This window comes from Poromitra crassiceps, assembly GCF_964638095.1.
Source record: "Poromitra crassiceps genome assembly, chromosome: 11".
Lineage (NCBI taxonomy): Eukaryota > Metazoa > Chordata > Actinopteri > Beryciformes > Melamphaidae > Poromitra > Poromitra crassiceps.
Window position 1 is genome coordinate 24,307,487 of NC_139643.1, and position 24,649 is coordinate 24,332,135.

The following is a 24,649-nucleotide window of genomic DNA, read 5'->3' on the forward strand; positions in this document are numbered from 1 at the left end:
CGTGCTCCACATGCTCATTGTCAAGCTTGAAAACAATAACATTTTTCTTTCTTAAACTTTGAGACCAACAGTTCAAGTGAAAAGCAGTAAACACGTTTAAGAAATGTTTTTAGACAACCCACGAACAAATGCCTCGACGCTCGTGTTTATAGATGTTGCACAGCTCAAATGAAATATGCATCCAAAACCAATGGGACATCAATGGGTTGATTATGAGAATCAACAGTGGGTTAGAGGCATGCAGCTTTTACAGAGCTGGACCTGCACGACCACTCCAAACATGCCGTTTTCTCCCGTGATCTGATCTGTGATCTGATCTGTGCTGTAACGTGATGGGTTCAGGTGCCTCACCGGTGCTGTAACCATGGGAACCGTAGCCACTGGCCTGCTGGAAGGCTGCGGCCGAGGCGTTCACGCCGACGTTCACGCCATGCTGCTTTGACGAGGTAGGAGCCACCTGGAGCAAAAAAAACACAACATCATTCGCCATTCCTCCTCGGGTCTAAAAATAACAGGCGAGAGAAAAAAGAGGGACAACATAATGTAAATTCACTGATTAAAAAGTCCTATTTCTCTAGTCTACCAGCAGCACTTTCACTTCCGTTAGGTTGCATTGAGTTACATGTGTTCACGCTCCACTCAGGAAGAATGAGTATTGGGCGATCATGATATGTTCAAATGAAATCTTATAAAATGTAGTTTGTGGCAAGAAACTTGAATAAATAAATGCAGTTGTTTGAAGGAGATATCTGTTGTTTATTTCTTTTAGGCGACTACTCTTTCCCACTCGTCGTCTCAAGACAACTCCCTGTAAATTCCACTGCGGGCTCCAAATCCTGTGGAATTTGCGGGCCGTTGTCCGAGACTCTCAGCGTGTATCAGCATCGACGCTGCGCGGCACGGAAACTTGCATTTCTCCCAGAAGCTTGAATTTTGGGTCGTTCCGTTCGATTGACTGGTCATAGAAGCACGGTTGACCGAGGGGAATTTACGGCAATCTCTAGATTATATCCTGCTATCAATTGTTTTTAAGCTCAATAAAACACAGATCTAATGTTTGACCGGAATTGATGCCATCTGTCCGTTAAACTGAAAACCTCCAGGACACATGTCGGGATTCATTTTTTTCATCGGAATCGCTGCAGTCGACCCCTAATTAAATATATCGGTACCCGGTATCGGCAAGTACTTGTATTTCGTCTGAAGAAGAAAAAAAAAAAAAAAAATCCCCGCCCATCCAGATTCAGAGACTACCTGATATTTTCACAAAAGTGTGAACTATACAGATTCCTCACCGGGAACACAGCAGGTCCGTACTGGAAGGTGTTGGGCAGGCCTGGCATGCCAGTGTAGTATGGGAGGCTGGTGTAGCTGTAGCCAGGGGGCAGAGCGGGGTTGAGGAATGGCTGCTGTGTGGTGTGGTGTGTCTGGTTCTGGTTCTGCTGCGTCTGGGCTAATGTGGTGGCTGGAGCTGGGGACGACGCGTCACCTCGACCAAACTTTGATAAGTCACCTGCAGAGAGGGGACGGGACAAAAAACATGTGAGGAGTCTTTCGTGTATATTAGAACCACACCCCTTTTGGCTAGGACTTCATGTTGGCATTTCAAACTAATGTATTCTAGTGAATTCTAGTCTACAAATAAATAAATCTGTAAAATGAAAACAATCAAATGGAGAAAACATGCAAGAGTGCATCCAGTGCCCACACCTCTATCAACAGCCATTCAAGAGAACAGCCTAACTGACTGTATCTGGTGCATCACCATGGAGATGCAGAACAGGGTCAGCTGGTGTGCACTGCTGGCATGTCATCTCAACCAACCTTGAAAGTTGGGCAGGGAAATAGGTCGCACCAGAGCCGTATAATAGAAGAGTTCCGACATCTCCATTCACTCCAATGGACCAGTTTTTTTCCAGGAAGTAGAAAGTGGAACTCTTCAGTAAAAAAAGCAGCACTGTCGAGTTGCATCAAAATAGACAGTGTTGTACTTTGAAAGGGTTTTTCATCCCTTGAAATGAATCAAATTGTACATTATCGGCTTTATTTTAGCATGCAAAAGTAGCGCAAGACCCATTCCTGGCTGTTCATTGGCTAATGATTCTTGCATTTTGGTCCTCCGCTGACGCCACTCTCTTACTAGAGGACACTAGGTCGCACATAAACCTTCTTCAACATGCCGCTAATTGCCGGGAAGAGAAAGCAAGCTCCATCTTCGTTACGCGAACAGACCAAACTAGTAGAAGAAGATGTCTCACCAGAATAAGGGTTGTTGGTCAGGCCGCCGTCTCTGCCAGTCAGTGCCGTTGTCGGGGTCGCAAAAGGGATGCTGTAATAATCCTGCGGGCAGCGTGCAACGGCAGAGAGAAAACAATCAGACTTTTCACAGAATAAAAATTTGGTTATGAATCAAATAAACATATATAGGCTGCCGCTATAATAACTTGTAAAGACTTTAAATTGTTGTAGCAGTTGATCTTAATAATATTTACAGTTCCAAACTCACCAGCGGTATTCTGGCCTGCAACATCTGTAGGTCATCGTAGCCGTACACCTGAGGCTGAGAGAGACAAAGGATGTGTCAGAAAACGGTATTACGATTTAAAGAAAAAAATAAGTTAACTATAGGTATGGACTAGATTGCCCATGTCTTCAGGAGAGGAAGTCGTCATGGCAGGAACTCACTGGGTAGGCGTGCAGTAGTCCAGGGGCCATGATGTAGGGGTTGGGCAGCAGAGGGGGCACTCCAGGGGGCAGGTTTGGAGGTGCTTTCCCTGTATGCACAAAGACCATGTCAAACATCAATAATACATGTTATCTATAGACCATGTCAAACATCAATAATACATGTTATCTATAGACCATGTCAAACATCAATAACACATGTATCTATTTATCAATAACACATCTATAGACCATGTCAAACATCAATAACACATGTATCTATTTATCAATAACACATCTATAGACCATGTCAAACATCAATAACACATGTATCTATTTATCAATAACACATCTATAGACCATGTCAAACATCAATAACACATGTATCTATTTATCAATAACACATCTATAGACCATGTCAAACATCAATAACACATGTATCTATTTATCAATAACACATCTATAGACCATGTCAAACATCAATAACACATGTATCTATTTATCAATAACACATCTATAGACCATGTCAAACATCAATAACACATGTATCTATTTAACATCAATAACACATCTATAGACCATGTCAAACATCAATAACACATGTATCTATTTATCAATAACACATCTATAGACCATGTCAAACATCAATAACACATGTATCTATTTAACATCAATAACACATCTATAGACCATGTCAAACATCAATAACACATGTATCTATTTATCAATAACACATCTATAGACCATGTCAAACATCAATAACACATGTATCTATTTATCAATAACACATCTATAGACCATGTCAAACATCAATAACACATGTATCTATTTATCAATAACACATCTATAGACCATGTCAAACATCAATAACACATGTATCTATTTATCAATAACACATCTATAGACCATGTCAAACATCAATAACACATGTATCTATTTATCAATAACACATCTATAGACCATGTCAAACATCAATAACACATGTATCTATTTATCAATAACACATCTATAGACCATGTCAAACATCAATAATACATGTATCTATTTAACATCAATAACACATGTATCTATTTATCAATAACACATGTATGCATTTGCCTAACAAGCCAAGTCTAGAAAATCCCATGACTCATTTCAGCAGAAGCCACATTGTAAAAAAAACAAACACATCCACTTAAAGTCCGTGGAAACCAAAATCCACAAAAACGTTCTAACTATGTTATTTAGGGTCTTATGTTAGTAATTTTGTGCCTCCGAAATTATTATACATTACTTTCAACCCAAAGCCCTCCCTCTCTCTCTCTCTCTCTCTCTCTCTCTCTCTCTCTCTCTCTCTCTCTCTCTCTCTCTCTCTCTCTCTCTCTCTCTCTCTCTCTCTCTCTCTCTCTCTCTCTCTCTCTCTCTCTCTCTCTCTCTCTCTCTCTCCCTCCTAGTGAGAGAGAGCGAGAGACACACAGGCTGGTGGCTCTCACACACACACTCTCGCGAGTGCTGTGTAACTCGATCTCTTTCTCCGTTTCCCTCCCCCCTCTGTCTCGCGCTCTCTCTCTTGGAAAACCTGCTGCAGATGGGACACGCCCACACAGTCCGCGGGAGAAATACACTCTAAAAAATAATGATTTTCTCATGAGTTTTGCCAGACTGTCAAACCTAAATTTATATACTTTGCGACGTTCATCATCGTTCAAATTTGGCTGGTGGCTTATTAACATAGGGTCCTGTGATGTGATGAACTCAAAATGCTAAATAATAAAGAAATATTTCTGGTTTCCAGGGACTTTAAATGCCAGTTCAGAACAGAATCTATAGATACACAAGCCAATATAACTCACTAGTGATGCTGCCAGTCTCTCATACATATTAGATAAGCATTCATAACATCTTCCAGTGTGTTGACACTGCAGACAGACCAGTACAATCTGAAACATACATGATTTGGACAGGAATCTATGAAGGAGGCAGCGTGTATCTCACTACAGTGTACTTCTGGCTTCTCTATCCGCGTCTCTGAAAAGGTCCAAGTCTTCTGTATCTTACCTGAGGATGCTGCAGAGCTGCGTGATGAGGAAGTAGCTGAAGAGGGAATGGCTGAGTTTGCGGCGGAGACCAAAGCCGCCGCCGTCAGTGCGACCGGAACGCCCATGGCGCCTGCGTTGAGGCCCATAGACAGACTGCTGACGGGGCCGAGCCCGGAGGGGGCCGACACCGTGCAGGAGCCCATCAAGGCCTGAGGGCCCCCTAAGGACACCTGTGCTGCTGCAGCGGCCGCCGCCGACGAAGAGGAGGGGGGGACTGATGAAGAGGCCACGGCCGACACGGAGGAGGGGAAGGACGAGGAGTGCAGGCTCGAGTCACCGTCTACACCGGGATGCTGTGGAGACGGAGGGAGGGCAGCCAGAAACATGTGGTCAGGATCAATTAGATGACATTTCCATTAGGGGGAAAAGGACAATTGTCTAATCTAATGCATCCGCTATGGGAGGAAATGGAGTCACAGAGATGGAGTCAGATACACGGCCCGGCGTACGCACACACAAACAGATAAAACAACATACTGTAAAAGCACGTAATGTAAAGGACAACACGCTAACAAGGTTTTACCCTGAGGAGGTTCTTCCCTTCCCCAGAAAGGCTCTGGTACAGATACACACACACAGAGATGGCTCACCATTAAGCTTGAGTTGGATGTACGGAGTGAAGATGGAGCAAGACTGTTCTGTTGTGACGGCAGAGAGCTGTAGAAGGAAAGGTCTGATCAGAGCATTTCAGGCGTGACCCCCATCCCCAAATAAGACAAATCACAATTCCAAATACTCAAGTCCCGCCCGGGGACCCGGTACAATGACATGTGAATTCATTCCCCTGGTTCATGAGTGGGTCAATTTCCGTTGAATCGTACTTGTTGTGCTGAGGTGGCGGCATGGTGCTTGGGGGCATGTCTTCACTGTGCCCCAGAGCGCTAAGGGACGTCTGATTGGATGAAGTCAACAAGGAGGCGGGACCCGAGCCGCTGTCCGTCAAAGTGCCCATGTTGGAGAGCGATGCCGGTGTGACCGAATCGGAGATGGGCTTCAATGATACTGCAGGGCCTGCTGCAGCTGGGGAGCGAGAGACAGACAGAGAGAGGAGATTTCAGGAATAAACTCATCTAGAGTGGAGATTGGGAAACAGAAATCGGATGACGAATTTAAAATCTACAGGCAATATTGATGAAAGAATAACATGACACTCACCTTCGACAGATTGTGTTGCCTGTATTGAATTGAAGCCATTCTGTAAAGAAACGTGTATATATATATATATTAAAGGGAGTTCACAGGTGTCTATGAAAACAATCTATTAATAAGTAAAGGGATACAGGGGCTCTTGGCAACAGAATCAGCAAGAACTTCATTTGATGTGCAGCAGAGCATTTTATCTATAAGACAGGTTTGAACCCATTAGTGCTTTATAATGACTATGACCTAATAAACAACATGAAAAAACAGGAAGGTTGAGGGATGAGAGAATAAGATGGTGTAGTAGGTTCTAAGACCATCTACACTCAGTGTGAACTTGAATCCAGGCAAAGGTAATGTGCTCTTACTGATATAACCGACAAAACACACATCTGACCATGAAAAAGAAGGCGTCGAAGGGGAGGAAAACAGGGTTGAAATGAATTTTGACCTTGCTCAGATTTCCAACTTAAACTGCAACGCTAACAAGGTCTCTTCTCTAACCTGAATGCTAACCATGCGTCACACACAGAGTGTTTATCAGTAAAAAGAAGTGAGAGTGGAGCATCACCTTGGACTGCATATCCTTCTGAGGGGAGGAGGAGACTGAGGGAGGGTAGCGGCGCGTCTGAGATGCTCTCTGATCATACAGATCCATCTGGTTGGGAAGAGCTGAAGTCGACTCACTGGGGAGTTTAACAGCACAGACAAGAACACGTTAGACAACTGTTTTTTTTTTAACACTGAAATTTGGTGTGGAAAATAGTTAGTGGTTCCGACTTGAAAAGTACGAGGTGAAATTCTAATGAAGATTCCTATACATTTAAGATGATTTTTTTTATTTGTATTGTTATGACCTAATACTACTACAAAATGCTGAAAAGATAAATGAAAAACATTAATCAACCAATCAAACAAACAAGAGGTACTTGAGGTGCCTAATGACCTGCTATAATCATCAGGCTATATTAAAACATAACCAGTTGTGCTTATCAGGTCATTAATTAAGCTAATTAACGTAATTAGCAAATATTTTTTATATCAACATACTTGTGTTTACAAAACAGTACACAAGGGTGTATAACACAAGGACATATAAATATGAAGTTTGCAGAAAATATTTTTCTCCTCAATATGCAAATCCTGCAGAAAAGATTCTCCAAAACGTTCCTATCATGTTGTGGTGGGAATTCATAGCATTCCTCATGTTTATTGATTAGTCATTAATTAGTTGTTCACTGATTGATTATTAGTTACTAATCAATGTATTTTGTGTGTAAAGTATAACCACTTGGAGCAACCACTAGCTTAACCACATAACTAATGAAGTGTGAGGTTTGTCTCACACAGTCTGACCTGGACACAGATCCTCCCTCAAGTTCTCAGCAGACACTTTGTTTTTTTTAAGGCTGAAGATAAGCCTCAGAGCAGGGAGTGAGAGACAAGATGTATCTGAAGATAAGACTCCGATCAGGGAGTGAGAGACAAGATGTATCTGAACAAGCTACACTTGTTACCGACACTGGGCTTTTTTTTACCCAAGGACGTACAGTATGTTTTGCAAGCAAAGCATACTTTTTAAAAGGAGAACTTCAAAGAAAAACAATGCTGATTTATTTTGCACATGACCTCGCACATATCCAAAAATAACCGAATGCGTGTTCTGCAGGCATTCATTTAGTTTGACAGTTTTGAGAGTTGATTTGAGTCAAGTTGTGGACCAGCGATGTCATTCATGCACAAGTGACATCACTGCAGATTTAAGCTAAAAACAGGGCGTAAAGGATGTCTTTTTAAGTCAACTTGGCATCTCAGGGCTTGATGGAGACTTTGATTATGCCAGGTAAGCAGAATGGAAGCTTTTTGTTGTGGTTTTTGTTTTTACATTTGTCCTCATGACCATGTTCACACTCAGCAGACAGCTCTACTTGCCTGGCGCTGCCGCCTGCCGGCCTCCATTTCTCCAAACTGGGACCAGACCGGCTGCATTTTACTGCATGTAGTACACTGACTGTCTGCATTTTACTGCATGCATGTAGTACACTGTCTGCATTTTACTGCATGCATGTAGTACACTGACTGTCTGCATTTTACTGCATGCATGTAGTACACTGACTGTCTGCATTTTACTGCATGCATGTAGTACACTGACTGTCTGCATTTTACTGCATGCATGTAGTACACTGACTGTCTGCATTTTACTGCATGCATGTAGTACACTGTCTGCATTTTACTGCATGTACTGACTGTCTGCATTTTACTGCATGCATGTAGTACACTGACTGTCTGCATTTTACTGCATGTACTGACTGTCTGCATTTTACTGCATGTAGTACACTGACTGTCTGCATTTTACTGCATGTACTGACTGTCTGCGTTTTACTGCATGTACTGACTGTCTGCATTTTACTGCATGTACTGACTGTCTGCATTTTACTGCGTAGACACATTCTTGTGAACATTCTTTGATCGGCCTGTGTCGTTGTAAATGTGCTCTATAAATAAAGTTGACTTGACTGCATGTAGTACACTGACTGTCGGCATTTTACTGCATGTACTGACTATCTGCATTTTACTGCATGTACTGACTGTCTGCATTTTACTGCATGTAGTACAGGGACTGTCTGCATTTTACTGCATGTACTGACTGTCGGCATTTTACTGCATGTAGTACATTGACTGTCTGCATTTTACTGCATGTAGTACACTGACTGTCTGCATGTACTGTCTGCATTTTACTGCTTGTACTGACGGTCTGCATTTTACTGCATGTAGTACACCTACTGTCAGCATTTTACTGCATGTAGTACACTGACTGTCCTGAAGTACCTCGGCTCATACAACCCGCACATCAAAAAATCCAAACTATCCCTTTAAGATGTGAAACACTCCTTTGTTTAGGCAGAATCTTTGCAGCCTTCAAGCAGAGCTTTTTTTCATGCTGTACCTTTGTAATAAAATTCTCACTTGTCGCATCACGTAAACTTTTATTACTTTGAGTTTCTAGTTTCCTGCGTGGTCTTGTCTAAACTACTGAATTCCCAGCACACATGTATCATGAGATATCGTGAGTTATTGTGTTCACAACCATGTGTCTACGCAAACACACAGAACGCAAACGTTCTAAACGCCGTGTGGTGGGACATACAAAGACGTGTGGTGGGACATACAAAGACGTGTGGTGGGACACACAAAGACGTGTGGTGGGACACACAAAGACGTGTGGTGGGACACACAAAGACGTGTGGTGGGACATACAAAGACGTGTGGTGGGACACACAAAGACGTGTGGTGGGACATACAAAGACGTGTGGTGGGACACACAAAGACGGCATTGGCAATCAGATCAGTTTATCTTCAGGTGAGAAGTGGTTCTGATGTACTTCACATCACATCTGCCCACATGTCGGAAAACACCTTTGCCGTGTCATCTAGGTGACAGATGTACACACACACACACACGTACACACACACGTACACACACACACACACCTGCTGGGGCTCGTGTAGAGGCTGTTTTGAACCTGGTTGGCCGATGTGACGGTGGTGGGGGTGGAGTCATAGTCTGGCAGCGCTGGTTCCGACCCAAACTGCAGCGCTCCAAACTGAAGATTGAGGCCGGAGATGTCTGCCGAGCCAGGCATCTCCACCGCCATTGCCGGAATCTGAAGTAACAGTTGGCAGACCGTTAGGTAATGACAGCCAGGGGCGAATTCCGCGCAGCAAATGTGCAAACGTGAAATACGGTTACCTCGGTGGTAATGGAGGCAGTTACCTTGGTGGTAATGGAGGCCCTCTTCTTCTGCTGTTTGAGTTTGTGCTGCTGCAGCGGCAGTGGACTGGAGCCCTGCGGGTCCGAAGAACCCGGAGAGACCGGCTGACCTAGAGACGACGGGACCGCCACCATTTTGGGGAGGGAAGAGGCAGGGGGAGGCACCGCGTGGGGCGAGGGCGTCGTCTGTTGGGGCAAGGAGGAGGCGGAGGAAGGAGGCAGGCCTTTGTCCTGCAGGAAGGCATCCAGCATGGACGAGGTTGAGGTGGTGGCCTGGTAGGGCTGGCGCTTGGTGAAGGGCGTGTGCAGCGCAGACTCCGGCTGAGTCTTCATATCTGGACAATGGAGGGAGAAAAGGAGGCAATTGGAGAGAAAGAAAGAAAACCGTTCTAGTTAAAAAGGTAAACGATATCAACCACGTTTAAATGCCTTAACGCTTAAAACACATCCTCAAGGGAGGGGGGGGGGGAAGCCAGCCAGCCGTTTTTGCAGAGTAGACACATCAGTGTGTTGTCTCACCATACTGCCCCAGCGTGGTGGCACTGGTGTCCCAGGAGGAAGGCGTTGTGTTGGGAGGTCCGGTCTGGGAGTGCTGGGCAGCCAGCTGGGCCAGTGCCTGGGCTGTTTTGTACTGCTCCAGGAACTGGGAGCCAGTGGTGGGTCCAGTGCTGCCCCCTTTAGGCTCGCCCACATCCCCGAAACCCTTGCTCAGCATGCTGACCTGCAATGTTGAAAGACGACACACAGTTTAGAGGAGAACAAACAAAAAGGTTTCAAACTGCCAGATCAGGAAAGTGGTTGAATGTAGGTCATAAACAATATACGGTAAAGCCAATTTGTGACAGTCGAAAGGACATTAGTAGTGTAGACGTTAGGGGTAGGGATCACCAGATGCCCACGATACGATACTAAAACGATATCACGATACGATAGTATTGCGATATCGCCAATATTGCGATATATTGAATATTTCGATATATTGTCTTACTCCTTTTCCTACCTTTTCCTTGACCTCACCGGAAGTAAAACATGCAGTGTTTTTTTCTTTTGTTTTTGCCCAAAATGTAGGCTACATTATTAAGCTTCTCTGGACTCAATACGCCACTGCAGGCGTGGACTGCAACATCGGGCGCTTCGGGCAGATGCCCGGTGGCCTGGCATGGCCTGCAATTTTTTTTTTAATATATCGATACTTGGCATCCAAATATCGATACAATATCGTCAGGCATAATATCGCGATACTATGGTGTATCGATCCCCCCCCCCACCCCTAGTAGACATGCTCTATATGGCATTGGCACAGCCTATAATCATAAATTAGAACCAGTTTAATATTTTGGGCATAAGGCAGAATCTAGGCTGCTGCAACAAAAACAATAATAATGTAATAATGATTCAAAAGAAGAAGAAACAAAAACACCCTGCAGAACACTGCAACGAACATACCAGAGCGTACAGAGGAGAGTAAGAGCTAGGATGCCTGTATTTATTCATTAAAAAGGTCCAGTAGATCGACAACCTTTTTCTTCAAATTCCTCACCATGCTGTGCTGGGTATACGGGGTGCTGGACGATGTTTGGGACAGCGGCACCCCTTGCTTGGAGTTGCTGAAGACCAGTGACTGAGATAGGGAGGGGGGCTGGCTGGCCTCCATGTTGGGGTTCTCCGTCTCCGAGGAGGAGGATGGGGGAGTCTTCCCCAGGAGCACCGCAAGGTCAATCCTAAAGCAAAGGCAGAGATGTTCAGAAGCACAGAAAGAGATTTCGGAACGTGGTCCGTCCGCGTCGGCTGAAGCAGAAACCCCTACTGCTGGGAAGCACGAGTGGGTCTAAACGGCGCATGGGACCCACCGTTGTCCTTTAGTGATGGTAACATTCTCTTGAGGCAGAGGCATGGAGGCCACACTGGAAGCAGTAAATATCTTGGTCTCAGACAGCTATAAAGGAGTAGAAAAAAAAGATGAGTTACACTGTGAAGGAAGCAAAAACAATCAAAACAAACACATATGCATAAAAAAAACAGTCTTCCTCGCCACGACGACACGTCATGTTGCACCCATAGAGACACTGCATGAAATAGGCCACGCCCATCACGCCGTTCATTTCCACACACCAGCTTCATTTTCCTTGAATTAAACATAGCTAAAAGCTGTTGTGTGGTGGGCTGCGCAGACAACAAATGTAAAAAATCGCCAGTTAAAGTTTTTTTGTACTCCTGAGCAAAACAAGGAAGCCATTGAGAATTGGCGAGAAGAAAAATGTGGATCTAGCGGTCAACAAAGTAAGTTGGAGTGTTCATCTTCCGTATATACAATCTTTTTGTGCAACACGTGCGCGCGACATAGGAGAACGCCAGGATTGGAGGGGGGGTTTCTGTTTTCCCCCGTCTTGGGCGTGGCTTCTGAATGATGAAGTGTCTCTATAGCATGAATAGGAAATGCTGCACACATCAACAAGACGATGGTGGACCACACACAACACGGCACGACGAGGCGAGGCGCGACACTGAAAATAGACAAGTGGCGTGGCGTGACCCTCTCACCGGCGGCGTACATAGAAAACAATAGGTGGCTATTTTGATGCAGTGGCCGGTGTGCTTTGGGCTCAGGCAATGAGCGCCAACAGCTGCGTCGGAGCCTCGATTTTTCTTTACAAGCGCTAAATTAAGCCGTTTTACAGTTGAAGCACAAACGTGTAGTTGAGCTCGAGAGACACTCACATCCTCATTCCAGTCCTCAGTGCCCCATTCCTCTGTAGCAGTCCTCCAGGCACCTACATGTGAAAGAGAAAACAGCTCAATACCAACGTAATGGGCAGCAAACAGAGCTAGCAAACAGAAGGAGGGATGCGTCAAAACGAGACAGAAGAAAGAAAGAGGGGATTACCAGGAGCCGAGTCAAACTTGGGGCTGGGCTGGTAATTTGTTCCCTCTCCTGCAGAGTATTCCAGCCCTGGAAAGAAAAGGAGCACGTGAGGAGATCAGAGGCTGATATCATGGAAGGAGATGGTTAAACCTCTTGTCACCTGGGCACAACCAACAGTGGCTCAAAGAATTGGGACAATGACAATGATATGTCAAGGATTCAGGTAGGTGTGTAGACCATGTGCAAACTTCTACACTCTACATCAAAAGGAAAGTCTCCTTCGGCATCCAAGTAAATATTCTTCTCCTCTTCACTGAAGGAACTTACTTGGGAATCAAACAGGTGCTTTATTGATTATGTTCATCTCTTTTATTGAGGGTTCTCAATTGTAGCGAGATCATCTGCCTCCTCGAAGGAAATTCTCATCAATTATGGAACATTTGATACAGGGGCTAGCGAAGGCCTGTGGGAAACTTCTCATCTCTCTTAATTCATAATTCCATATCGCTACATTATCACTCGACGATCCATTCACTTACGAGCTCCTTCCTCCGGCTCGATGCTGCCCGTGTTGTTCCAGGTGCTGCCCCCGCCGTAGCTCTCTTCTGTCTGGGCCGGCTCGGCGTAGTCGGCAGGGTTGAACGTTCTGCAAAAGAGAGCGATGAGAAGAGTTCATTACTGGTGTCTGTGTCCATCTACGGACACTACATTGCCAAACAGTTGAAACGGACATCATCTGCGCTACCGCCTACAGCAACAACCAGAGCTGGGTGCAGCCACACACATACAGAATCTGTGTGCAACTTCTCCACCACTGGTCTGGAGACAGAGAAAGTGGAAGCAGATCCCTAACTCCGATCTTTAAGCGCATCAAAACACAAAAACAGTGGACACCAACTGATCTGGTGGCTGGTTTTTTCTCTATAGCACGTTGTCAGTACGAGTGCATGAATACATCCCTAGCCCTTTGCATTTATGTTGCTGTCGCCGCCATCATCATCATCATCATCATCATCATCATCATCATGGGCTAATCATTTAGCTGCTGAATGGCTACAGGAGGAAGTGAGGTTGTAGCAGGGAGACAGGAAGAGGAAGTGATAGGAGATTGAGGCGATGCGGTCACTGTCAGCGAGAGCAATGGAAGGCTTATGGAGCGAGGAGCCGGTAAAGCATGGAAGCACTGTGAAGCACTGTTTCACTGGCCTTCATTAACACTGCTTCCCCCACCCCCCACCCCCAATAAGTCTGACACATCCATGTCTTTTTGAGAAATACACAACAGCCGTTTAACACTACTTTATTGTGTGCTGCCTAGTGAAGTACAACACTTACTATTCAAGTCAAGCACGTTTCCATTTGTGTCTAGAATCTGGCATATTGCTTCTATGATATATTTGGGGCTTGTGTGTTTCTAATATGTTGTGATTATATAAATATAATTTATTATAATGTCTTTCATCAGATCATCATGGCACTAAAATCCCCCCGCAAAAAAGCAAAAACTGACACACCAGTGGCGGTGCACTCACCTCTCATCTCCTGACAAATCATATGTGGGTCCCTTATCAATCTGGCTTTAGAGGGAAAATAATGGCAACGATTACAAGGAGGACAACAATGGGAATGTAGAAGAAGAAGAAGAAGAAGAAGAAGAAGCATGTGTGTGTTTTTTTTTCAGGCAACTATTGGTGAAGTATTGAGTTGAGGGACATCACATGCATTGTCAATCTCCATTCTGTACACTTCCAAAATAAAACACACACCGATTAACCCATTGATACCTGATCCAGCATTTGTGTGTGTATCCCTTTAAGACCGCAAACCGCGTTAACGTGGTTCGCGGTCTTAAAGGGATACGCACACAAATGAGGGATATACACGCAAATGCTGCATCAGGTATCAATGGGTTAACAGTGCCGGTACTCTACAGGTGTTAGATGGTTAAAAACAAAAGGGCCAGCATACACGAGTAGCACTCAACTACGTCATACTTCTTAATATACAGCATCTGATTGATTGATTGAGAGGAAACAAGTTAAAAACACTCATGCAGATTCCAAACTCAAAGCTCCAAAAGCCACACACTCCAGAGCAGCAGCGTCGGAAGCAGGAAAGCCCTTCGTCTTGCATGTGTTGTTGGGAATGGGGAACAAAACACTAATTAGCCATCAGTCACTCGACAATGCAAGGCAGCTCAGCGGGATTTCACCCTGCAGGTGGCACGGGTCATTACAGTCCAAGAAACCAAACCAAACCATAACCCCTAAGCCACACACAGAAATGGTAGCTGTCATCCCTAGGCCTTATACAACAGCAAAATGCATGAATCCTCTCCACTTACATAGCACATAGTGTACCCCTCAGCAATCTGAAAAAAACCCATGTCACTGACTTTAAAGGCGAACTTAACCCAAAAAGATGTTTGATTTATTTTGCACGTGATCTCACACATATCCTAAAACTGTGAACAGTTTTGCAGACATTCATTTAGTTTGACAGTTATTGAGAGTTGATTTGAGTTAAAAGTCAATGCAAGAATGAGATCACCGCATCAAGTTGAACTCAAGTCAACGCTCAATAACTGTCAAACTAAATGAATGTCTGCAAAACTGCTTACAGTTTCCGGATATGTGTGAGATCACGTGCAAAATAAAGCAGCATTGTTTTTCGGCGAAGTTCTCCTTTAAATTCAGTTTGTACTGCTGGCAATCATCACCTTATAAGCTGTTGAATTTTTGGGTAGCATCTCTGTCAAGTGAGAAACCTGAGCTCGATTCTCAGCAGTCTGCAAGTCTAACTCCCTGCAGGGCCATGTGACCTATGAAGTGGCGAGTCTAACTCCCTGCAGGGCCATGTGACCTATGAAGTGGTGAGTCTAACTCCCTGCAGGGCCATGTGACCTATGAAGTGGTGAGTCTAACTCCCTGCAGGGCCATGTGACCTATGAAGTGGTGAACAGAGTTGCCCAGCAATACCCTCCATACAGCCCCTACTAGCATGGGGCTAAACGCATCTTTGTCTGCATTGTCACAAAAAACATTATGCATTTTATGGACCCACCATTTCCAACTTTAATGTGCTTAGTTACCTCAAATACTGTCGGGACTCTTGTTGTAACTTTAAGTTAAACCATTATCACTCATATTATTCGTGCACGTGTGTTTCTGAAAATAATTAAATATAAAAACTTCCTTTAACGGTGATTCATTATTGACTACCTTAATCACTAAAAAGTGACTGCAAAAGATATTCGGGAGATGGATACAATGGGTAGAGAACTGCAATGAAACCCACTATTCCCAGAGTGCTACACTAAAACAATAATTGTTGACTATCTGCTTATCAGGCAGACAATTCGCCTTATGTAATTTCAATATATTACAGCCTTATTGATTGCTCGTCCTTGGCACCTGTCAGCGCACTGTGTTGTGCCAATCAAACTGTTGAGTAACAACAATGCGCACGTGCTTGTGCTTCACCTGGCTTATAGTCAAGTCACATCTGACGACTAAAAACTGTTGGAATAACATTACAATCACATGCTAGCAGTTTGAAGCATATATACAAACATAGATCATTTAGGTTGTACAGTAGGACGCCCAACATTGGATTGGCTAAGAAGATGCAAAGCAGTTTTGTGCCTGGAACTGGTTCATTCATGCACTGTCTAACACGTGACTTCAAGGTTCCTAACAGAAATATGGCGATCAGATGAAGGAGGATCACCGGCATTCAAAACAAAAATGAGACTAACGTTTAAAAAAGTAAGCGTCTGCACAGGAGACCGTAATCACTCATCAGCTATCTGGCCTGCAGCCAGCGCCTGTTGAAAACAGCACGACACCTTTGTATTTTTGGTGGATAATCAATAATCATCCCACCTGAAGTATCACACTTTAAACTGTTTAACGTTACTTCTCTCTGTTATCTCGCTGTGTCTCTGTGTGTATCAGTAGTGTGTGAGAGGGAGCTGGGAGCCCCTGCGCGCCCCCGTCTCCTTACACACACACACACACACACACACACAGTGGCTGAGTAGACTCTTTTGGATCATGGAATAGCAAAAATATCATGAGTCTATGATATTTTCATTATTCCAGACAGTCTATGACAGACTATAAAATGAATGTCTTAATCTTAATCTTATTGTTTCTAAGTGTGGGAAGCACTGCAGTACCGGACTCACCGGATCATCCTGCACTCGCACCGACGCGACTGCGTGAATCTTTTTGACCCGCACACTCTAAAAATAACGGTCGCATATGCGAGTGGCCATTTTGGTTCCTCTAAAAACTTTTCTGCAGCGAGACAAAGTGGGGCTCGCTAAGAGACAAACCCAGCTCAAAATGTTTACAGTGCAAGATAGAAGCCACTCAGTTTAAGTGACACTGAAACCAAGCTGGCAAACTGTCACTCTTAGCAACAAGATGTTTGTGGTGGAATCAGTGGAGGGGGGTGAGGGGGGGCAGGGGGTGTTGCATGAAAACCTCCTAGCTAGCACAGCAACATGCTATTGATCAGCTCACCCAAACATGCTGCTCAGGGATTAAAGCAAAGCAAAGCAAAGCAAATAAAATCAAAATAAAAAAATTCTGGCCTATTTTAGCTATTTCTGGCTTTTTTGGAGTGTCTGCTTTTTTTCTGCCGTGCGGTCGCTTCCCATTGGTTTTCATGTAAAAAAACAAACGAACAAAAAAACTAAAACAAAAAAACGGACAGTGTGTACATATCACATTTCACTCTAAAGTTCCCAAACATCCAGTATGATGCATGAATTGTGTTCTGGGCTGAATCACTATGTTCCAACACATATGATTATATCATCATATCATGTTACTGGCTATAATAAATCACAATATATAGAATTTTTTTCATCAAGTCAATAATAACAATATCTAACAGTAGCCACAGGAACTACAACAACATTGTCAAACATGTGTCCCAAGGAGGTTCTCCTCCACCAGTCACACAGCCCAACTCCACCTGACCTCTCACCCCCCTCCTGTCCCACTGAGCTGATGGTGTGATACCGTTATGAAAACACACCAGTTAACACTTGGCCTGCCTAGGCTAACCACCTAACGCTAAGTAGTGTTACATGTCAGCATCAAGTGAAGAGGAAACGTGTCCCACTGCACACTGTTACATTTAAAAGACCCCTCAGAGTTACATAACTAGTATCATGGAGTCAGGTAACAGATGGAAGCAACAGCTATGCTCTTGTTATCAGCTAACTCAGAGACTAGCAGCTGACATATCTAACGCTAACCAGAAAGTGAGTGACCATTGACCAACTAGTTACTAGCCTATCCTGCGCTAGCAACAGTGGTTTGTTAATGTTATCACGTTGCGTTACAGATAAGTGCCTACAGCCTATTAGCATTGAGTCCTTCGTTAGCGTCGCCGCTAGTGAAACTCCACTAGACATTTTTCTCTCCATCAAATAACGTTATTCTGCCGAGATGCATCTTTATGGTGGAAATGACAATTAGTGACATGGTGGTCGTGGAAAAAGCGTCAACCCCCCCCGGACTGTCAGGAGGGAAAATACACCGAAAGTAATAACGTTAACATTACTGCAGCTAACGTTTTTAGCGTGTGTATTAGCAAGTTTTACCTGTCCAACAAACGACAAAAACTCTGCATCGTTCATATTTTCCCTCCACCTTTGCAGCAATAAATTAACTCTAATTCTCACAATAACAAACTTCCTTAGTCCAATGCTGTCATTAGAGATAATTTAACGTTAGGAACTAGCGCTGTCTGATCTGCAACAGTGTTTTGTTTACATCAGGAGCGGCTGGATAAAGTGAGCAGGGTCGCGTTCGACAGACATTGTAAGGAGAGACAGGCAAGGAAACATGACGTTCAACTTGGAAACCATAGCAAAACGTTTTCAGACTTATTGTGGCATGAACACAGCCCAGGAGAATCATCTGGATGCCCGGTCAGAATTTTTCAAAATAAAAGCTTTCATTCAAACTCAAAAATCTGTCGTAGCGACGGAGAACATTAATGCCTGTGCTGCTTAGTTTGGAACCAGCAACAAACTAAGCACATTACAGAGGCCATTTCTTCTAATATGCAATAGGATATTTTCTGACGCATTTGGACACACAGAATAAGAATAAGCTCACAATTGTGGAACATTTTCACAGGATCACAGAACCGCAGTGTGTAAAAAAACAATATTTGAGATCCTTATTGTTGCTGTGCGCACCACCACTTCAAACAAACATCCTACTGCATATTACAAGGAAGCTTTTGGTTTTATTTTGGTTATGCTCTTAACATCGGAGCCTATTTTATTCTGGTTATCCCCTTAACTTCGGAGCCACTGTTTACATTAACTACGCCGTTAGCTCGGAACTACTCGATGACCACTTGGACCACAATGGTGGCCTCACCAGGAGGACGCCGCATCATCGTCAGAGCTGCTCCTTCAGCAAAAACCCAACAAGAAGCCTTTCAGATCCATAACCGCAGGTCATCCCCCCCCTCAGGACACCTCACCGCTCCTCGCTTATCGACGGGAAGGAGTCGGAATGACATAACTCTGACGCCTACTGTGATGCTGCCCCATTTCAGAAATGACAGTGAAGATGAAATGTGTAATGAGTTAAGAATAGTGTCATGACAGCTAAAGGCAGACCCACTTCCTCCTTCATGACACAGAGTAGGACAAAGGCTGCCAGGGAGAGACACCAACACATAAATAAACACATTACTCACTGCACACGCACACGCACACACACACACACACACGCACACGCACACACACACACACAAACTGATGCCAGATATAGGCAAAACACAATCTGGATAAAGCCATATGCCGGGAGGACCAGAGAGCAGAAACATTCAGCGGTTAACAATGGGGTTGCCGTCGCTATAATACTGAGTGGATTTATCCCAATTTAAATTTAGATTGTTTATAGACTCTGAAGAGCCGAGTTCCATACATGCTGTATTTTGGAGCCACACGCTTCCATTCCATTGGCTGACGGTGACGGTAGGCCCTCCCCTCATTTGGATTAAGGCTAAACAATAGGCTGGGGGGTCCTGCTCTCTGGTGACCATGGCAACAGGTAAAGAGAGGGACAAAAGACCCTCCGGTTTGAGGCGACGCAGGTGTTGCCTTACCCCATGCCCTGCGCCGAGAACCGGCCTCCCCGCCGTCCAGCCACTCCTGGAGAGACGCGGGGTGCGTCTTAGTGGGACAAGAAAGAACGGCGCCAGGTTTTAAAACACGATTGATTTCTTAATACGTGAGGTCCACTAATGGGGATGTGGTGGGATGAGACGGGGGTTGTCGCTTACCAACGGTCCCTCGTCCTCTGCCTCTTCCCCTCCGGCCTCGCTCTGTGCCTCGCACAGCTATTCCAGCCTTGGCAGCATCCAAGCCGTTCTCCTGACCACGGACTGGACAGGCAAACAGAGAGGGAGAGGGAGAGAGGGGGGCGTCAGACACGATCACTATGTCACAACTATACGCACGGTCCAGAATAATAATAAAAAAAAAAAAAATGAATAGAAAATTGCAATTATTCAATTGCAAAGAAAGATACAAAGAAAAATATAAAAAATTGTGTCGTTCGTCCCAAAACATCAAGTCATTTCTCTGCCAGGTTGTGTCTTCAGCATTATATCAACATGTGCTGTAGAATTTGTCCCAAAACTGTTTAAAATAAATGTGTGATGCTGTGAGAGGCCAGTAGAGGCCCATCTTCAGAACGAAGGTGAAGGAGCAAGGAGGAGGCTCTTGCTGGCTTTAATTTCGCTGTGGCCCACACTGTGTCCCCCCCCCCCTTCAGGAGGACCAGAGTTAGGAGGCTAGGAAGGGCCTGACTTCCGTTGCGTTAGTGACACGACCACGCTAGATTAGATGGTAATCGACAACAAGAAAACTTTTGCCATAAAAAAAGCCAAAATTAAGAATAAGCTATCAAATCAACAGAGGACACTTGCTGAAAGATGCTGGCTAAAGGGAAGTAATGAGACTTCAGGAAAAAAAAATATATATATATACCGGTATATAAATAAAATAAAAATTACACTCTCGCCCCCTGCTGGCCCCTCGGCCCCTGCGCGGGGCTCCGCCTCGACGACGTGCCACATCCCTCTCTCCTCCTTTCTCCCTGTTCTCCTTCCCTTCCTCTCCCGTCTCTGCCTGGCCGCTCTCCTTCTGGCCCGACACTCCTTTCTTCTTCCCCACCATTTCCCAAGAGTCCTGAGGAGGAAGTGAAGACAGAAGCCGTGTTCAGAATGGTTCCCTCGTTCCCTCACTCACTATTCCCTGTGTAGTGTGTTTATCATATAGTCAACTATATGGGCGACGACCGGATTAAATTCGGGAAACTACATTAAATACTAACTAGTAGCACTGCATATAATATAACATAATCGTGTGCAAGCGTGGTTTTTGTCAACTTTAGTGTCGTCTGCTGACTGCTAATGGAGGCAAACAGTTTTGTTTTGGTAAACTTAGCTTGTGAGCTAATGACTAGCACAAGCTTCGCTATCACCTGCTGTATTGGTGGGTGAAGTAGTTAGCTGACCTGTAATGATGATTCCTGCAGATATGCTGCACTCGGTTCAAAACGGAAGCAACTCGAATGAGGCGTCTCCGTGTAATTATTACATCTTTTGTTGATTTGCCAACACTATCAACCAGAAAACAGACCAGTTTCTATTAGCTAAAATGTTAGCTAGCTGCTTCTTCTTCGGTAAGGTCGCATTGCATTGTGGTATTAATAGAGGAGAAATTGTAGGGTACAATGTTTACTACAATTTGCAGTGCATTGTGGCTATCTTATAGTGGACTATTAAATTAACCGCTGAGAATTCGGACACTAGTAGAAAATGGTGGATACAGTATGGTGCACTATTTCTGTAATATGGAACAGTTTCCAACAGAGCTAGAGTCGGAGCACTTTTCCCGATAAGGACAAGTCCTGCTGAGCATACTGAACCACCAAGGGGAGGACAAAACACATTGAAGAAAGTGCAGGCGGAGACAAGTCAAGTGAATTAACAGACCACTGCCATGTCAATATATCTATGTGGTCGATAGCAACATATTGGCAGGGTTGGAGAGTAAGGAGTGCCTGATAGTCCAGAGCAGCACAACATTGACTTGTGCCTGGCAGTTAATTGCTCAGTCAGTGGCCCAATTGGGGGGGCGAAGGAAGAAGGTCAGGGCTCCAGACTGCAACCAAAAAGGTTGCATATGCAACCTTTTTTTGAGAGTGCGAGTTCAAATTTAACGTGGTTGCATTAATGCAAGTGCACGATGATTATTAGGCTGTTTTGGTGGCCCTCTGGCACCGTCACCGTGTTAGCCATTGTACTTTAGAGAGTAGTACACTGGCTCAGGCGGTCTCTCCCGCTCACATATTGACCCAACCGGACAAGTGGGAGAAAAACAAATGTCTCCCTGATTTGGTGAAACCGCTTTGACCCTTTCTATGCGTTCATGCATATTCAGAGCAGGGCTCTAAAGTAGGAAACCAGCAGCAGTGTCATACTTTACCCATCATTATTCACAGGAGCAATACTCCCTACAGTTAGTGTTAAGTCTCATCATAGCTATCTAAACGAGTGGTTCTCGATGTGGGGTCTGGGGACCCCCGGGGGTCCTTGAGGGCGTTCCAGGGGGTCCCCAGAAAAATGGGGGATCATTTATTTTCACTATAAATTCCATCGATAAGTAACACAATGACAGAATGTAGGACTATTTTGGTCATGGGTTTCAGACACTTTCTGTAATAAAACATCTAAAAGCAAAAATTCGTATCAGATGAGGGACCCTGGGACAAAATCTTATCAAACGGGGGGGGTCCGTGGTCTAATTTGTGTCAGTTTAGGGGTCCTTGATTTGAAAAAGTTTGAGAATCACTGATCTAAACGAGCCAATGGTAACGCTGTTGGATTCTGGCATTTGGCGCGCACAGCACAAAGCCCTCGCACAAAGCCAATACTCACAGTATCTGGGCTGCCCTCCAGCAGCACGTTGATGGCTCTGTTCACATCTCCGTTGCAGTCGTGCAGCGCAATCATGGATTCATCCTGGTCCTTGCCTGTGATGTCTATCAGCTGGAAGAGGAAGAGTGGGGGCGATGAGACACTGGACCGACACGGAGGTGACCTCAGGCCAACACACCTGGGGTCTGATTAGCAAATGTTCTTATGACCAGTGTTTAAAAAAAAATAGACTAGATCAACTGGAAATATAGCAATATCACAAGGAAAATATAATGTCTAGCATTATAGATGTAATGTACAAAAGAATGTTTCTCTCTAGTCTAACCACTGTCACCCTGCTGCCCCTAATAGATTGTTTTTTTTTTAGCATGTTCTGATTTCCTACCATTAGAATCAAGAACAAATGGATTTGCAAAATCAGGTCCTGGTGACCTGTTTACATTAGTAAAACATTATGACTTTTCTGATCTTAGAGGATGTATTTAGCACTTGCCTGACAAGTGCTAAATGGCATTTCTTGTTTGCTTTTTTATTGGGGGGGGGGGGGTCAACAGTAAAGCAGGTAGACTGGTCCCACTACTTTCTGCATGTTTACATTACATTACACACACACATTTTCCTTACAGCTAATCAATCCCCCCGTGTAAATAGGATCTTGTTGGCTTGGGTCTGAATAGATAAGAGTATATCTAATAGACAGCTAGACTCAACATAAAGCAAGGATGGCAGTGACACTGGCTTGGTTTGCTTCTGAGAACTCGACTCAGTTCTCTCTCTGCAATTTCAGGCTACAAAAAATGTGATGACATCAAAACAGATTTCATAGTAGTCCTGCTTTCGAGTTTTCACATGAGCCAGAGAGACCACTCAGGGAAGCTGTGTGGGTGGGCGTCCGGGTAGTGTAGTGGTAGATTCCCTGCCTACCAACACGAGGGTTGCAGGTTCGCACCCACGTGTTAACTCTGGCTTGGTCGGGCGTCCATAGGCACGATTGGCTGGTGTCTGCGGATTGGGGGTATCTGGTCGGTCAGGGCGCCTGGTCGGGGTGGAGGGGAACTGGTTGGAATAGCGTGATCCTCCCATGTGCTATGTCCTACCGGTGAAGCTCCCCCTGTCAGGTGAAAAGAAGCGGCTGGCAACTGCGCATGTGTCTAAGGAAGCATGGTGCTAGTCTCGGCTCTCCCCAGATTGGCAGAGGGTGGAGCAGCGACCAGGGAAGCAGGGGGAAAAATTGGCCAAGTACAAGTAGGGAGAAAATAGGGAAAATTCTGGGGGGAAAATGGGGAAGCTGTGCGGGTGAATTATTACGACTTGGGTCTTCGGGCCCGAAACCCTAGGCTCGGCTGCTGCGTCGCCTCGCCCGCGGCTCGGGTGCTGCATGGCCTCGCCTGCTCTATTGGCATGCGCAGCGCACAATCGTCTGTTCTATTGGCATGCGCAGCGCACAATTGCCCAACTTCGCATGACTGATGACATCACTGGCACTGATGAGGTCACAATGCCTATAACATCACTGATGATGTCACAATGCCTATGACATCAGTGATGTCATAAGATGATTTGTCAATAATGATGTCACTGATGATGTCATAGACATTGTGACATCATCAGTGGGACAAAAATTAAAACAGACAGACAAAGCCCACTTGCTCCCTTTTATAATTAAAAAAATGAAGGATGCGATGCTGTGCATCTTCTCACCTGTTTGACCTTCTCTTCAAAGTCAGCATCATTGTGGTCCGAAATCATCTGTGCAAGTCGGATCTGCTCTGCGGTAGCCTGTTGAATGACAAAAGAACGTCAAACATTTGAGTCAACAAAAAATAAGCACTACTCATGTTTTCTTGTGGAAACAGAAATGACAAACTTGCATTTAGCCATTTATAGATTTATACATCTCTAGTTGCAAATTATTCTAAAAACATCAACTCTGATAGAGCTCTGGTTACAAATTATTCTAAAAACATCAACTCTCAGAATTCAACTGGCCTACATTCTGTCAAGTGTGAGAATGAGAGCATAGATAGCCTGACAAAGAATAGTCTTTGTAATAAAAACTAGTTGGCAAATGTATTCATATGCAATAGTGCAACAGAGCAGCTCTGCCTATAAATACATGATGTACAGGGACTGTCATGCAAAATT

At 44.5% G+C, this 24,649-nt stretch overlaps 1 protein-coding gene across 5 annotated transcripts in view; it reads right to left on the reverse strand.

Moving 5' to 3' along the window:
- Window positions 1–24,649, reverse strand: part of ubap2l (ubiquitin associated protein 2-like) — a 41,362-nt gene that overhangs the window by 14,923 nt on the left and 1,790 nt on the right. For 3 of the 5 annotated variants that reach the window (XM_083646476.1, XM_083646478.1, XM_083646475.1), the window contains exons 3-26: window positions 24,206–24,283; window positions 22,505–22,615; window positions 20,576–20,750; window positions 19,841–19,942; window positions 19,664–19,730; window positions 14,050–14,094; window positions 13,057–13,163; window positions 12,539–12,604; window positions 12,373–12,425; window positions 11,505–11,590; window positions 11,195–11,375; window positions 10,174–10,375; window positions 9,658–9,989; window positions 9,375–9,547; window positions 6,454–6,568; window positions 5,898–5,937; window positions 5,564–5,762; window positions 5,333–5,399; window positions 4,702–5,035; window positions 2,686–2,774; window positions 2,507–2,560; window positions 2,259–2,340; window positions 1,296–1,513; window positions 352–457 (exon numbers count right to left, since the gene is read on the reverse strand). In XM_083646476.1, the coding sequence (XP_083502602.1) occupies window positions 352–457; window positions 1,296–1,513; window positions 2,259–2,340; window positions 2,507–2,560; window positions 2,686–2,774; window positions 4,702–5,035; window positions 5,333–5,399; window positions 5,564–5,762; window positions 5,898–5,937; window positions 6,454–6,568; window positions 9,375–9,547; window positions 9,658–9,989; window positions 10,174–10,375; window positions 11,195–11,375; window positions 11,505–11,590; window positions 12,373–12,425; window positions 12,539–12,604; window positions 13,057–13,163; window positions 14,050–14,094; window positions 19,664–19,730; window positions 19,841–19,942; window positions 20,576–20,750; window positions 22,505–22,615; window positions 24,206–24,283 (3,082 nt within the window). The remainder of the gene's footprint in view (window positions 1–351; window positions 458–1,295; window positions 1,514–2,258; window positions 2,341–2,506; window positions 2,561–2,685; window positions 2,775–4,701; window positions 5,036–5,332; window positions 5,400–5,563; window positions 5,763–5,897; window positions 5,938–6,453; window positions 6,569–9,374; window positions 9,548–9,657; window positions 9,990–10,173; window positions 10,376–11,194; window positions 11,376–11,504; window positions 11,591–12,372; window positions 12,426–12,538; window positions 12,605–13,056; window positions 13,164–14,049; window positions 14,095–19,663; window positions 19,731–19,840; window positions 19,943–20,575; window positions 20,751–22,504; window positions 22,616–24,205; window positions 24,284–24,649) is intronic. The other 2 variants (XM_083646479.1, XM_083646477.1) reach the window with 1 other exon arrangement.